This window comes from Thermobia domestica, chromosome 5, assembly GCF_964235325.1.
Source record: "Thermobia domestica chromosome 5, izTheDome1.hap1.1, whole genome shotgun sequence".
Lineage (NCBI taxonomy): Eukaryota > Metazoa > Arthropoda > Insecta > Zygentoma > Lepismatidae > Thermobia > Thermobia domestica.
The window spans coordinates 254,415,911-254,433,711 of NC_137458.1; the positions used below are offsets into that span (position 1 = coordinate 254,415,911).

At 32.0% G+C, this 17,801-nt stretch overlaps 1 protein-coding gene across 1 annotated transcript in view; it reads right to left on the reverse strand.

The window, feature by feature from the left end:
- Window positions 1–17,801, reverse strand: part of LOC145685481 (leukocyte elastase inhibitor-like) — a 159,232-nt gene that overhangs the window by 66,801 nt on the left and 74,630 nt on the right. The window contains exon 5 of the mRNA XM_081757878.1: window positions 11,471–11,691. Within this exon, the coding sequence (XP_081614004.1) occupies window positions 11,471–11,691 (221 nt within the window). The remainder of the gene's footprint in view (window positions 1–11,470; window positions 11,692–17,801) is intronic.

Below are 17,801 nucleotides of genomic sequence, written 5' to 3' on the forward strand. Positions count from 1 at the left end.
TGTACCTGAGAGGACATACGCCTTTCTCTTATTTATTTGTTTGCTTTTCATTTTGGCTGCCTCTCAGGCTCCTTTTACTGTCTGTTTTCTCTTTCTGTTGCTGCTTCTGTTGTCCCTCCATTTTTTTCGACTAGCCCTAGTCTCCATTCACGTCAACTCTCTCTAATCTGTTTGGCTTGTATAGGAGAGAGTGAAAATCCTTCTTCTGGCTTGGAGGCGATTCGAACCTGCGACGTCGGCCACGCCGATAACTACTCGTAGCTGGCCAGACCATGAGCGAGTTCGCTCGGCTAACACGAACTCAAGGAAATCAAGTGAAAATCGGTCCTTATATATGAACAAATACCTCTACAAGCAACGCCATCTATTAGCAAAGTGATAAACTATATGATATGCAACGCCATCTACTGAGTAAGTGAGTAACTTCTTGAATATGTTTACCTAGCCGGCAAATTTAGCTTAAGCATCAATGATCAAAAGGAAAAAATGTCAGTGTTGCCAACTCACTTATCAAATATTATAGTGTTTATCCCAAATATTTTAAGAGGATAGTTTCAGCCCTCCATAGTTACAATGCGCTAATTAATAAATAAAAAAGTTGGTAAATTTCTGAAAAAATATGAGTTAGCAACACTGAAAAAAATAAAAATTCAGACGTTTGAAAACTAAAAAATACCAGCGTAATCTACATAAAATTCTAAGTCTTTTTTAAATAATAAAATTTTCCGGAAAACTCAAAGATAAACTCGTAAAAATCCCGAAATTTTGAATTTGCTATAACTTCGACAAATATTCTTCGATCTTCAAAATTCAAACGAAAATCAATAGAGAAATAAATTTACTATCTTTTGAATGACTTTCAGGTTGCATAGCTCTAAGGATATTATTACAATAACTTAAATAACTCTCTTATTTATATAGGGCTCTTTAAAATTCAAATGGCGTTACATTCTGTATATCTAAAGGTCTTAGTTTTATAGCTTTATAATCATAAAAATCTTAAAATCAATTAAATATAATTTAAAACATATTTAAAATTACAAGTTTAGATACTGATAATGGAATCTTCTGTTAACCTCGTTTTCTATCGGAAACAATGATTTCTTAAACTGTCCACTGATCATAATTCAAGCTGAACAGACAGCCGTTGATATCAAAAACTACTTGGACTTCCGTTTGCACATTTTTCACAATTACATTGAAATTGTTGGTAAGTATAAACATCTTTTGGGGATCCATACTAACCACTTCATTTTTTGCTTTAGAAAAAAATTAAATCATTTTTGTTACTTCTTAGATTCATTTTTAAAGAACAGCTGGTGATTTTATAACCATTAGAAAGATCCTTCATTCCATCATATCTCATAAACAGTTACTTAGTTTTCATCTCTTTTAAAACTTGATCAGTATCTTCATTATATCTCTGTGGCAATAAGGTTTTGTATTTCTCATTTAGGTGTACTAATACCCTTTCCCGAGTGTATTTTGTTTGTATCAATTTCCATGAGGTCATTTCGTATGGTTTTCCTTCTTTCAGATCTTGCAATTTAACAAGCTTTAAAATGTTAATATTGTTTCTCTTGTTTAGTTGTGAGGCCATTTCTCATTTATTGTGTAAAACTTTTAAAAATTTGTTCATTTTTGCAGTGATCTTATCTCTTTATATATATATAGTTAATTCTATCAACATTATCTTTTATATGTTCGCCTGTTAATTCTCGATTCATTACTTTAATAACATTGAGCCCATCCTTAAACATTGCAATTTCAGTAACCATGTTTTATAATACTCTTTCTTCGAAGCTATATTAAATCGTGTTGATAACCCAGTGATAATGGCAGAAGCAGATGCAAATGCTGTTGCAATATTTGAATAGACTGTAACAGGAATAAATATATTGATAAAATTTGTTGATGCAGAAAGTTGTATCGAAAATGCAATAAGAGTTACACAGATACATTTTAAGCTCTTAAATTTCCTCTTATTTTTCGTTCCTAGTAAACACAATTCATCATTCATCTTAGCTTAAACACAAGTGGAACGTTTCGTTCCTAGTAAACACAATTCATCATTCATCTTAGCTTGAACACAAGTGGAACGTTTCGTTCCTAGTAAACGCAATTCATCATTCATCTTAGCTTAAACACAAGTGGAACGTTTCGTTCCTAGTAAACACAATTCATCATTCATCTTAGCTTAAACACAAGTCTAACGTTTCGCTCCGTTTGTACGGTTTGGATCGTAATCTGTTTATCTTCTTGGTTTATATATAAGTATTTATGATATTTCCTATAAAAACACTTACAAACGAAACATAACTGATATATCCTCTCGATTATTTTTTCTTTTTGAACATCATATTCAAGGTTTTTCTTACCAATCATTACAACATAACAAATCGTTTTATCTGTTACATCGCTTTCAAAATTCACAGTCAATTTCAAATTAGTTCTATCACTTACGGTTACTGATTTATGCTTGCTTGCGTTAATTACGAACATGGGTCTATTTTCTAAAAACTCTTTAGAATAATAACACATCTCAGTCTTTCCAATTGTAACTCTCTTGTATACTGTATACATTTCGTAAGCGTTGAGATATTTATGCTTTTCAAAATCTAAGTTCAAAGATTCTAAACGAAAAGACTCATTTCTAGAATTACGAAAATGGATATTCTGTACTTTACAACGATCAAAATAGCTTGTATCTTTTTCTTTATTATCATTTCTATCAGTTTGTTAAAATGCAATTACAAAATTAGGCATATCAAATTCACTTGAGTTAAATTGTATGGTTAGATCAAATTCCAAATATTTGACTGTAACTGATTTTTGTAAACATTGATATGTGTTGAAAGAAATAGGAATCTTACCCTCTTTTAACATGCTAGTTCTTAGCAAGGTAGCATAGTTAGGTTCATAATTAACAATAAGCATTCTCAACTCCATATTTGTAATCTTAACTTTACCTGTATATGGTTGATAATTCTCATATGTTCCATCCTGTTTTTTAGTTTTCCAAATGCATTATCATCAGAACCACTTCTTTTAAATGTATATTGCAATCCTCCTTTCTACATAATATCTTTATAATCATAACACAATCCTGGTATATTCTTAGTAAAATACTAATTCTTCATCTGTTCTTCGCCATGTAATTCCTTCCCATCCACATTCATCATAATGATTTGCTTCTGGTTTTGAAATTGTACATGTGTACACAGCTGTCGATGTTAAACCAGGATAATCCAATATCAGTCCATGCTTACTAACTTGTATTTGAGAAAACAGATGTGGGAAGAAGTTAACAAGTCTAATATTTTGACCGGCAGTATATTCTCCATTAGCATCTCTACCTCTAATTTCGAAAGTTACATAAATATCACCATAATAAGGATGAACGAATCATCCCCAACATCTATATCAAACTCAATAGTTCTGTTTGGTTTATTTAAATTTTCGATTGTCTTTTGAATAGGCTTAAAGGATTGTAATTCATATGACTCTATTTTATCCATATTTATTATAAAGAAAAAATATTGTTATCGTTTTATGAATTCAACCCATAAAACAAACTTAAATATAACTTCTCCAAATATCATTATTTCTATTCACCTGACAAATGATTTCTAAAAAAACTATATCCATCTGTAAACTTTTTAAATACTACAATACATAAATGCCCACAGATTACCTCCTTAAAATATTGTATACGATTACCACTGTACTCTATATTATGACAAAGGTATTTTACTAGTGTCTTTGGTGGATTACCTCCGAATGAATCAAATACATACTTTTTATTTTCTTCTTTTCAATAACAAATACAATGTGTTCCTATATTTTAGATGTATCAAAGTTAACGATACCACACTCATTCTTCCTTGGTTGTTTAGGCAATTCATCACTCATAAACACACCTCTAAATTTTCTTATACTAAGCTTTTTAACAAGATGAATTAGATCCAAAAGACTTAAGTCTTTGATTTCTTTTTCTTTACTCTTCGAGGCTTTACGTTTTTTTGAAAGCTTACCACCTTGTTTCTCTTTTATTGCTAAGTTATGTCTCTTTTGTTTTTCTAATTCTGCTTTATTCTTTTTCACATCTTCTACCGTTTTGACTACAGTAGCAACTCCAGTAGCAGCTGAACCAAGAGCACCTATTAAAGCTAGAATGGTTGGAATAGTAAATATAAAAGCTCCATAATGAACTTTACTATCATTTGACTTTATTTCTTTGTTTATTTTCTTAACTTGTGGTATACAAAGAGTTAAAGACATATATTGTCCTTTACTTAGCTTCGCTTCTTTTTGTTTGATTTGTTTCTGAGTTAAAATGTGATCAATATTTAATTGTTCAAGTTCTTGGTTAGGAATTCTAAATGTGAAACTAATCAACTTCAAACTTATATATTTATTATAAAACTTTTATGGAAAAAGAAAAAAATAAACATAATACTTATAAACCTAAACCAAATCTTACTTTTGTATTCATAGCCAAACTAGCTCCTAAAGCAGGTAATCGTTCTTTAAGAAGTTTGCATCTTTAGCAAAAGGTCTTTCCCATGCTTTATTTTCTAATTCTTTGCCTGCAATATGTCTAGAAGCAGTATCTTTATTATCTCTGTAGTAAATATCATGTTCTCTACAAGCTTCATCTAGTGGGTTAATATCTTTATCACCTCTTTCTAACTTTTCTTGTAGCTTAGTTCCTATCACTTAACCCTCCAAGTTTCCCTGAAGACTGGACTGTATCTTAATGGATCATAGGAGTTGGTCAGACTCCTCACCACTACACCCGTTTAGTCTCTGAGACGGCTCCATATTAGACTGACCATTATATTTCTATGTTGCATAATTCTTTCCATACAGTTTTAAATTGCTTCTCTTTACTTCTTCGTTCTCTCATACTAAGTTTAATTCTTTCTTTTTGTTATTCATGCCAAATAGGATCTTGTTTATGTCGATGATAATAAGCCTTTCTTGAATCTTTTTATCCAAATCTTTTTTATCTCTCTTTTTATCAAAATCTCTTGTTTTGTCTCTGTTGAATTAATAAGCTCAAAGAACATTAAGTATAATATTTTTATCAATTTTTTTTCAAACTCTTGCTGCTCACTAATTCTTAAATATTTTCTTGAAGAAACAGTTATATCTTAATAGGATCAGTAGAGAATTTATCTATTCCAATAGTTCTCATGTGCTCGCTAATAAGTTTGGGATTATTATTTCTAGCATCATTTCTATGAGAACCCATTCTTTGGGATAATCTTTTCGCGGTACTTCTAATTTAAATTTTATCATCGATGCTATTTACGATTTTATAGATATCACCTTTCATATTTATTTTCTTAATCAACTTTATTATACTAATTCATTTTTTTGCTAACTAAAGAGCAAGCCCTCGAATTATCCAATCCTAATCGTTATTACTATTGTGTTCGGTCATTACCCGAGTTCTCTTTAAATGTTTCCAAATAGAGGTGGTAGATTAGGCTCTAAGGTCTTCCCGCAACAAGGTGTGTGTTGTCATGCTCTTTTCAAGCACGACAGCGGCCCGGTTGACCGCAAAATTCGTAGCCTGGAAAATGCAGCTCAAACGGTAATTTATTAATTAAGTCATTTACTAATCCTTTTCCAAGCTTCTCATCATTCCAAAATCGTGGTGGTAATGTATTTAAGATCTTAGTCAAATAACCTATAACTTTTAGATCATTAGGAATAAACTGTGAAATCTTATTATTAATCATACTTACTATACCTGCTTTCTCATTATAAAAGTTATCATTTCCAGCTTTTTCTTCTCCGTCTATAACTATTAATCGATCAATTAATTTTCTCACATCATCCATCCATATATATTCTTTAGGTAACTCGTTGTATATATTTATTCCTTCTCCAGACTTTGGTGTTTTCTTTCTTGGTGGTGTTGGTTTTATATATCTTTCCCAAATAGGTTTGATAATTTCTTTGTATTTTTCACTTCTACTAGATCGTTGTTTTCTTGTATTTGGATCATTGTTATGAAATACTACATTAGAATCAATAACTATTTTTGTATATTTTTCTAGATCATGTTCATTATAGTTTTTTGGATTATGTTTTGTTAGTAATTCCCATAAGCTTTCTGTTCCTGTGTAATGTCGATTATGAATAACTAAATCATCACCATGAATTTTGACTTACGTATCCCCAATCATATGTACGATTTTTCCATCATCATCGTATGGTTGAATTCCAAACTTTTATCATCTCTAATTGCATAATATCTCGAAGCAATCTTACCAAACTAGGTAGCTGATAAAGATTCTATTCCTTCTACTTTGTACTTAATTTGTTTTTTCATTTGTTTGATTTCTTCTGTTATAGGCGTATCATTTTCACTTATTGAACTCTCATACATAGGACGTGTTACTAATAAGCTTCAATCAACTTTCGCGCTTTTATTTACAACTGGAACTAGCTCTTGAATTAACTTTTTATTTTCTTCTGCTACTTTTGATATATTTTGTCCTATGCCTTCAATTATATCTATAACAGGTTGATTTTTTTCTTTATATTTTTCATATTTGCTTCGATTAGCTTGTTTAACTTCCCTAAATCTTTTAACAAGTTCTTCTTTTAACTTTATATATTTCTTAGCTTCAGGAGCACTTAACTGACTCATTTATTATATAAAGAAAAAATAAAAAACGCAACCTAACGTAACACAACATACATGTTTTAGCACGTTTATCTATGTTTAATTTACAGTTTTAAAAAGTCTTTAATTTTATTTCTGTATTTGCCATTATTCGTTTTCCTAGTCATATCTATTGTTAGGAAACCATGCTCTTTTTCCCAACACTTATTGCATAAATATTGTAATTTTTCAAACGACATATCTGATCCAACAAATTCATCATATATGTGTTTTAAATTTCTGTTAGCCTGTCTAAAGATGCAAAGAAAATTTAAGTTATCTCTTATTAGCTGTTTTGGTTCTTTAGAATATGTTTGTCCGACATAGAAACAGCTCAAACATTTATCACGACCTCGAGTAAAATATTCTCTAAATATTCTCGTCAAATACTACCACAGAATTGTTTTCACAGTCATCTAAGGAAATAATTTCTTCATTCTTTCCTCTTACTACTGCTATTGTATCTTTAGTATTACAATCTATATCTGAAAAAGTTGTATTAGCTGTTGGTATTTAGATTGGTGTAGGCTTTTGGAATAGATATAAACATTCGTATATTTAATGCAATCTGGTGCTAGTAAAAAGTTATTAATCATTAGTGTTGTTTTTCCGCATCCACTAGCTATAACTATAGACATCTTATATCATCAGGTAACAACACACCATTCCTCTTTTCCTTTGTGGCTTTTTCTGTTAACCTTACTTTAATATCCCAATTTTCCATTTCAGCTTTTATTATATAATAAATGAAAGTATTTAATTTAAACAGTTATTCATCTGTACTAAACATGTACTTGCATTATCCATTTGAAAACGATTTAGAAGTAGCTGTTGCAGGATTTTATACAACATACTTAACACCAAACATTACAGAAAGAAATAATAAATTAACATTTTGTAGTAACTTTCCTGGCTATACTAATCTTGCAAAACAACTTATAGTTTAACCTGGTCAATATAATTTTAAAAAATTAGAAGAATATATTAGATCAAATCTTCCATACTCCACCGATGTTTTAAAAGACATTAAATTTACTGAGTAAAGAAAGAACAATAGAGTTAAAATATATAGCAGAATGTGTGATATAACCTTAGATACCATTAAGACTGTATTAGATTTTAGCAAGAAGAAGTTAATTAAAAACTCAGAACATGTTGGAGATAAGCTGCCAAGGTTCCATCCAGTTGACACTATAAATATTCACTGTGATTTAGCAGAAGGTATGATTTTAAAAGATAAAGATACAACACACAACGAAACAGATTTAATAGCAACGTTTGGAACAAATGCAGAATTTAGAGAACCAATTATATACGAGCATAGAGAAAAGATATATTTCCCAATACATCACATCAAATTTAATAATTTCAAAGTTTCAATTCGAGATGAGAATGGTGATTTGATTGATTTTGGTGGAGCTCGTATAACTGTCCTTCTCGCTGTTAAATAGATATAAATTTTGTCTGTAATAAATATGGATATCTTTGGTAATGTTAAAAGTAGGATGAATGATAAAGCTTTTACATCAAATAATATAACATGGGTTGATTTTAAAAAGAAAAGACGTGTTAATGTAGCTGATGCTATTTACCAACAAGATGTAGTAACTTTTCATCAGCTTGATCCAATAAATAATCAACTAGAAAGTGATAGAAACAAATTTGAGGATGTATCAAAATCGTTACAAGACACATACATAAAAACAGATGATGTTAATGCTTTTTGGAAAGAATATATGGAAGAAACCCAAAAGACTAATAATAATGTAGTTCTTTTGTTTAGTGCAAAGGTTCCTATATCAGAATTCAATAAATACAAAGCGGAAATGTCATCGCAGTTAGAGAATGTTGTTAGAAAGAATGATATAGATAAATTTGTTACAAAAGAAGATTTCCAAAAATCAAACAAGGAAACGAATATTTTCATTATGAAGAAAGAAACTATGAATCTATTATGTCGATTGAGAACTAAGAATGTTAAAGGCCCAATCTTTAGAATATTTAATTTATCGAATGGTTATAAGTTTCTCTATAAGGGGAAAATAATGCATATGGAATTAAGTTTGGATAAATACTATCTACATATATTTTTGAACGATACTTTAGTTGAAACTTTTAGACGTTAAAAATTGTGATATAATTACGTTTCAAGCAGATAAAAATTCAGCTTTCAAAGAAGGACAATTACTATCTGTTATTATGTACGTAGAAAGAGAACTTAAATGATATTCTATATAATAAACAGGATGTATTGTGTTAAGTGTAAGAAATCGACAGATACGAAGAAAGGTACCATTAGAATAGAACAAACAAAGAATGGAAAATATATTAAGAAAGGTATTTGTTCTGTAAGCGGTGTTACTAAATCTCAATTCGTTAAAAAGAAAGATTGACTAGAAGAAGGTAAAGGTATTAGAGAAGACATTATAGAGGAAATTCACAAACCTTCCAGAAAGAATCATCTTAGGTTAAGTGTTATTGTTAAAGGTATAGATGATTTATGGCAAGCAGATCTTGCAGAAATGGATAGCGGAGTATTAAAAGGTGTTTCCAAATTAATAAAGGTTATAAGTGTCTGCTAACGATTATTGATGTATTTTCGAAATATGCATTTGCTGTTCCTGTTAAAGATAAGAGTGGTAAAAATGTTACAGAAGCATTTGAATACATATTAAGAACGAGAAATCCTAGTAACTTACAAACTGATCAAGGCAAAGAGTTTTACAACAAAGAATTTAAGAAGCTGATGGAGGCAAATAAGATTAATCATTACTCAACCTATAGTGGTAAGAAAGCTTCTGTTGTTGAAAGATTCAAGAGAACACTTAAACAAAACATGTGGAAAAGGTTCACGACACAAGGGAAGTACAAACGGATAGAGATATTACCAACATTGGTTAGCGAGTATAATAATCAAATTGATAGAACAATTGGTTTGAAGCCTATAGAAGTTAATAAGAAGAATGAACGAACAATATTGGATGAAGTTTATCAAAAAGAATTTAAGCGTGTTAAACCCAAATACAAATTATTCACGGATGGGTGACATATATTTCAAAGAAATGACAATATTAGCAAAATGCAGAAGTATTTTAGTCTGAGAGAAAAAAGGAATGAAATCTCTAATTTCTATTTCTCTTAGTCTTGTACCTCTCAGTCTGTGGCAAAAGTACTGATAGAAATATAGACAATGAATAATGATTATTTAGTAGGAAATTCCATTTTAACATCACAGAAAATTCATTTTCTGTTTGCTTGATTGCGCAAATTTATAGAGTATATTGCTATACTATGTAAAGTATGTACTGTCGCAGAGACGTAGCCAGGATTTCGTAATGGCTGGGCCAGTGACATGAAATTCTGTGTTTATGAGAACAGGGGCTCTATCATTCTAAGTTATTTTAGTGGCAACATAAATTGGTTCTTTTAGCCAGGAGGGGAGGGGCTGGGCGTGCCATGAACAGTGCTTGGACTTATTTCAAATGAATGTTTTTCAGATACCTATTTCCTACTGTTTAGTAACCGATTTTCGGGAATGCTCAGATACAGTCGACTTGCTGCGGCGATGTACTCAACTGTATTGATTTCAATACAATCGAGTGCATCACCACCATGAGCTGGTTGCATCCAAGCATGCTCCAAAGAGCGACAATTTATTCATCGGGAGTTAATGTATCAATCAATACAGTAAACTCTGTTTTGTTAGGAATATGGATCCGTAAGGGTTATTATCTTTGTTGTGAAATAAGACCATTCTCTGGCTTGGACGACTTGAAACTCAATACAAACTTATACTTAAATTGTATGAATGCCATGGCAGAAGGAATTGATCGACTCCAATCGTCTGACTTTCTTTTATCGTGTGTAATCCCAGAACTCATTCGAATGAAGAAAGTTCTGGAAAAATTAGAACTTCGTTCATTAAAGTATTGTAATCCATTAATGAAGGCATTGTTAAAGGACATGGACAAAATATTCCATGAACATTTAACCACTACGAGAAGAATATCTGTGCGTCCACCAATGCTTCTCAGTTACAGTGCCTCCACTACCTTGAGGACTCGAATACTTCACTGTGTGTACTGGAGAAGTACTTGCTTGTTCTCAAATTATTTTAAAAGTTCAATACATGTACCAAGTTTAGAAGCTGTAGACCGACACTTTTATGAGATCCCACAGACTGAGTATGAGTGACAAAATGTTCGAAAAGCAATTGTTGCTGAAAGCAAATAAGTAAGTCCTTATATAAAAGACTAGTGTTTGATGTAAGCCTAATGGAAGTACTTGACGTTCGTTAGTGCAAAGAAAATATATGTGTTTGAAGTCTAGTCTATTATATGAACCATATTCAATACAAATATTTTGCAGATTATGTATAAAATTAGTGGGATCGATTTTGTATTTTGCAAATGTATTTGAAATACGTATTTTGTATTTTACATTTTAAATAAATTTCTGAAAACTATTTTGTATTTTAAAAGCAATTTGGGATACTATTCTCTATTTTGTATTTCAAATAGGTTTGATTACCTATTTTGCCCAGCACTGGACATGAAATACTGTGGTTATGACATCAGAGGCTCGGTCAATCTAAAAGTATTTCACCTGGTACACACTGCGATACCATTACTCTCATTTATTTATTTACTTATTTTCAGAACACGAGATATATAGCAAATATTGTTGATAGTTTTAATAATACCACGTCTCAGCGTGCTTGATCAAGAAGTAAGACAGAAGATAATATGCCATTATATATTTCAAATAAAAAAATTATAATATACTTACTTCATATGGAAGTACTATTGCTTGGCATTCTAGATTGGGTGATTCTCCGTAAAGAAATTTCTCCTTTATGTACATGAGCTCAACTTCGAATGACTTCTCACTGTAACCATTTGGATAAAATTTATCTGTTTTTGTTTCGTTGGGCATAAATTTGTATTTCCACTTCCCATGAAAGGAAACAGCGTTTGCAACGGCAAGTTCTAGATTTCCATCAATAGTACCTACAAGCAGGAAAATATTATAAATAATTCCTCTATAAAATAGGAAGATAAAAAATTATAGTTGTTCGTTTTTCATTTAAAATAGATCTTTATATTGCAAACGAAAATGTAATGGTTTGTAGTAGGGCTAGTCATTTATCTACCTATATATAGGGTACAAAATTTTCATTAAAGCATCGTTAACCTTCCAACTAATAGAGCAGAAACTCTTAAATATTATACCATTCATATATCAACAGGAGAAACTGCTTGACTCATTCTGTTACACCAAAAGGTAAAAAAGCTTATAAACTGAATATAACGTTGTATTCTTTTCAAACGCCAATATGTCATGTTGTTAAAAATTTCTAATCCTATATGTCAAAGGAAAGACTGAAGTTTTACTTTTAATAATACGTTACGTAAATCAAGCACGTAGACTACCACTCCGATAATAAATTAGGTAGCCTCTCTATCGGTATTAACACACATAATTCGTATGGAGGAATTAATATCCAAAGTACTTTGGCACCTAACACTACGAAGTTGGTATGACAGATGGATTCAAAATCAATGTATACAAAGTAATATTGTAATAAATTTAACTTTCGTTTTAAAAACATTTGTTTTAAAAAGCTCTTAGACAGGTGCCTATCAGGTTACAAAGGGGACTTTCAAGAGATTTTACGACCACAATGCCGTTAAGTTGATATGAAGAACAATTCTGGGGGTAAACACATGAGAAGTGTGAATCATGTAATTTTGCCAAGTTTACACAACAATTATTACCAAAAGGATGGTTGGAACTCAAAATAAATCCGCAACTAATTTTAAAAGTTCCAGAAATACGTGAATACAAACAATGTAAGAATTTCCACCATTGCACAAAAATCTCATCTACCGTTTGAGATAATTAATTGCATTATACGGGGTTATGATCTTTAGAACTACTAGAAAAACCTACGTACTTAAAACTCATAGTAATTTAGACTCTTAAAAAATTAAAAGAATGATGTAGTACGTTCAAAAATTAAAATGGAATTCCATTAGACTTTTTCAATAATTAAGGCGGTAGCCGGAAAAAGGGCAGATCACTCAAAAGTTGCTTTTGAGATATAGAGCCTTCAAGTTTTTAAGTAGTGTTAACTCGTAATTTATGAATGATTGATTTCATGTTTTCTCATAAATGTTTTCTGACGTCAACTTACTTTTAACCTGTACTGTGCAGGCCAGCCCTAAATTTTTCTTGCCCCCTCCCTAAAATTTTCATGGATGGCTTGCAAAAAGCTCTCGATTAATTCTATATGTAAACATTAAGAATAAAATGCAATATAAAAGAGATTATTCGAAGAATTTTTCCATTTTAACTATTTGATGAACACTTCTAAATATATTTTAATGGAATTAAAGTAAAGTTTATTAATATTCTCGAATCTCGGTATGAAATGACACAATGCATATTGAAGCAAGTTTTTAGGAAAAGAAGGAATATGTTCATAATACTTCATGCAACAGTTGTAATATTCATCTGGAAGGTAGGAGACGAGGTGTGAAGTGATTGCTAGAAGCCAAATCGTAAAAACAGGAGCAGACAAAAAGCGTATGTCTTTTGTCGATTGCAGTAACGGCGGTATGTTATTGTTATTTTATTGTGTAGTTATAGTACACACATGCATTGCAAAATCCTCGTTAACAGCAAACCTTAGATTAACTGTAGAACAATTGGTTGTGAATTGAATTAAGAGCTCCGAGTTCCGTTAAAGGCGATTGATTCTAGTAGGGTCCCAGTTATTATGATGTAATATGTAAAATAATAACTGTGGTGGAATATTCACCGAAAAAGTAATGGTTGCAAAGACTTTCATATGTTTGTTCTCGTAGAAGAATAAAGTTAAGCTAAATTACCTTAATTAAATGAGTAACTGAGCAAGTGAACATATTTAACGTTTAAGTTTCAGGATTAAATTCCGGGTTGTGGAGCCAGGACTAGTAAACATTTGCAAGCTTTAGAGGAGAAATTAAGTAGCAAATTATTTTGTATTGTACTTGGGGTGAGGGATTCCGTACAAGTAGCAAGTTTTCATATAAAAAACATTGTAAATTGGAACTATTTCTTAGTCGGGTACGCGTAATAATGTTGTATTTCAACATTAAAGAAGCGGTGATGCTTTTACTCGATACTGGATGAGTGCAGCGTTTTACTTACATTGAGAAAAATATGTTCTCCGAACAATGATATATTGTACTCCTCTTGCTTACTACAAAAATCAGAACGCAGCATACCTTATCCGTATGTTACATGGGTACTGCCCGTAGGTGTTACATCATGCCGAACAATTACATATGGAAATCCATTATTAACCTAAGGGGGGACTGGTGGGCCGCGCGGAGCACGGTTGTGGGTAGTTAATGGGAAGTGCGCAGTTGCGAAGAACGAGCGAAGCGAGAAGCCGAAGTAAGGCGAGATAACGCACTACTAGATTACTTAGGTTAAGTTATGTCTACTTCGCACTTACCTTAGCACGCACTTAGATTTGTAGATCTCTCCTATCTCAAGCAGAAACTCGAGAACAATTGTTGGCGGTCTTTGTTCTTTCACTAATTAAGCCGTGAATATTCAAAAGATTAATCTCATTATCAACTCATGTTTTACAAATGTTAGGACTGTCAATTCACATCCAGCGAAAAGACCCTGTACACTTGCAGGGTACGTTTACTCGAAAATTATCCACAATCCAACCGTCCTGAACCTCGAGACAAGTAGTTCCCTCTACTTGCGAATTAATCCCGTCTTTATAACCGCTTATCGAAAGGTACTACACATAAATTACGCTTTGTTTACATGTTATCAAGCACACAAGCAACAAATTATCAATTTCTTCTAGGTAATTTTGATAAAAACGGATGGGCAACTTCACGAGTTAACCCTAAACAAGATCCTAAGGAAAGTTGCATTTCCTTATTTCACAGTATATCATCTCTCGTTCTTGAACTTGATGTTAGTATTACATGCGGCTATTAAAACATTTATATTTTAATTCTAATTCGTGTAGTTAGTAATACCCATTTAATAAAATTCAAGTTTTTTTTCATGTAGGTTACAGAATGTTAACTTAAGGTGTGTGTGTGTGTGTGTAAGGGGGGATACTAGAATTAAGTAGAAGAATAATACTTAAACATTCAAGAGCAGATATGATGAATTGCTGATGTTACTATTTGAAGAACTATAATATGGTTGGCTCGGGCCCATCTTACTTCTACCGGACCCCCTCTACATTTTTGGGCTGGCTACGGGCCTGGTACTGTGTGTTTGATCTTTAAAAAAAATGTGTTTCAATTCTTCTTTCTCATCTCAACCATAGGTTGGTGGGCAAACTGGAAATTTCAAAACTTTTTCCTTCTTGGGAGTTCTCTATATCAACACGGTTATCCAATTGGAGTAGTAAGTAAATGGTCAAGTATACTGTCCTTCTTTTTCCTGTTATCTTCACGATCTGTCGTCCTTCATTAGGTTCTTTTATTACGTCTTCGTTCCTTTTCCTTTCGGTCCATGATATGCGCAGTATTATGTGCCAACACCACATTTCAAATGCTTCCACCTTAAATATTTCAGCTTTTGTCCATGTCCAGGTCTCTGATCCTTAAGGTGCCACGCTCCATGCCAGAGTCTAAACAAATCGTTTTCGAACGTCCAAGGACACATTTCTTGATGTTAGTAATCTCTTTTCCTATTGAATGCTTGCTTAGCCTGTCCTATTCAGGAAGTTATGTGTTTTCCCCTTCTTCCGACAGAGCATGTTAGATTTTCTAGATAGGGGATCGTCTTAACGTCTTCGATTTTCTCTCCCTTTAGCCATATGTTTGCCTCTTGGTCTCCTGCTCTTGTGTGCCTTACCACTTTGGATTTATTCTAGTTATCTTCATTTTGTATGTTCTTTTCAGTTGGTCGTTCAACTTTGAAACTGCTTCCTAAGAACAAGTCATCTTCGTTCTTAGTTATCAGTGCTATGTCATCTGCAAACCTCATTGTGCTGAAACCTTGTCATTAACGTCTTTCTTGTTTTTATCAAAGAATTCTTTCATAGCCTCTTCTATCTTTCCTTATTCTTGCTTCCTTCTGATCTCTTCCTGTAACCGCTCTCTCAGCCATCTTCAGATTCTTCAATGCTCTGAGCATGATAATTCAATTTACGTTGTCAAAAGCTTTTCCTATATCTAAATATACCATCACAATTGGTTTGTTTATTGTAATGTGCTGTTCAACGATCAACTGTAGACTCTAATTAAAACATAATCTAGTCATTTTAATAAGAGAGTTAAATAATATGGGTGTATTATGTTTCCTTTTCCAAACCAGGAGTTTGGTTTACCATAAAGTGTACTTTAAAATTTAAAATATTCATGCATTCTACACTCAAAAAGCTTAAAATACATTGTTTGTATGACTCCAAAACTAAATTGTGGCAAACCATAACTATGCGGGAGAACCAGAATGATTCAGAAACCACATATGTCTGTCTTAGGATTTGTAGACCAGTAGTTAAAATGGCTTTAAACAGATTACGATACTATTTATATGAAATCTTCAAAGTCCTGTTAGTCGTTTAATGATAATAGATTTTAAACGTATCGAAAGGGCTTTTAACAATGAGTTCTGGATTTGCAAAATATTTCATATTTGTTTTATGCGCACAATAGAGGCTAACACAATTAGGTATTAGTTGTGAATGGGTCTTCATTCTATTTGAAGCATCAGAATGTAAAATATGTAGATGATAATCGTGAGTATCTCTCCGTTCCTGAAAATCGATTCAACTAAAGGAGTTCGACTGAATAATATGAAGCCTTTTAACAGACAGCTGAAAAATAGTGAGTTAAAACTGTTGGCACACCTTGAGTGTCACCGTGCTTAGCGGATGGTGATGATTTTTGAGTAACATTTTCCAATCTTATCCCAGACATTTATGTTGAATGCATGGAGGTTGTCTCTTTCCCCAACATAAGTGTATTTCATTAATATTTGCACGTCTTATTCACTAGTAGTGGTAACAAAGAACATCACGATTGCAAACGGTGAACTACACTTATCTACTATTCCCCTTTAATATCAGATCTAATCTAAGTAGTGGTTCTGAGCATACACTCCTCTGCCGAGATCAGTGGACTTTACGAAAATGATCATTTTTGGTGCAGTGTTGATGTGTGAGAAGATAAAATTTTATATTTTTATACCACAAAACTTTGAATGAGGTACACATTAGTCAACGTTTATGTGATACTGTACTTCTTTGTTAAGTTCGTTTTTGAGAGGTCCAATAGATGTATGAGTGATAATGAACGGTGCAGTAGAGTGAGGGGTGCAGTAAACTTCTTCTGTATGAGTGATAATGAACGACCACATCAATTAGTGCTAATTGTGAATCTCAATCACTGAAGGATGTTCGGCAAATTGGACGGCCTGCTTGCTCTTATAACGACTCACCAAGGGTAGTCGTCAACCTGGTCCGATCGATGATATATAAATTTTGAGTGGTAGTAATCATTTGCATGTAAAATTATCTTTAATAATTTTATATACTATTATTCTCACCTTTTCGATCAGAATTATAAAGTCGATGAACGGTACTAAATGGTTTATTAGTTGATACACTTTTTAATATATTTTCATTCAAACTGTCATACACACATACAAGATGATTAGGTATCCATAAACAACTACATAGCAACTCAAAACATAACACTATCCCATAATATATTTTTTTTACATATATTAAAAACATTCTTCTTTTGTTATTATTAAATTAACATTCTATTAAGTATATTGCTTATGTACGAGCACTTTCTGCCCAAGGTGCAGGTAATTATTAATCTATCCAAAGTATTTCGTTATACTCTCCTGGATTTCATATATAACCTTTGGATGCTATAAGAATACGTCTTGCAGCATATCCAGATGCACGGAGAACCATGTAGTATATATCAATATCACTTATGGATATAACTGTATTCCAAGAATTCATTAAAACCCTTGAGAGCAGCATGGGAAGGCTCTACAAAGCATGCCTTGCTGTCCGTGGTGATCACACATTTAATTACAATTTTACACTATTTAGAATGTTATAACTCAATGA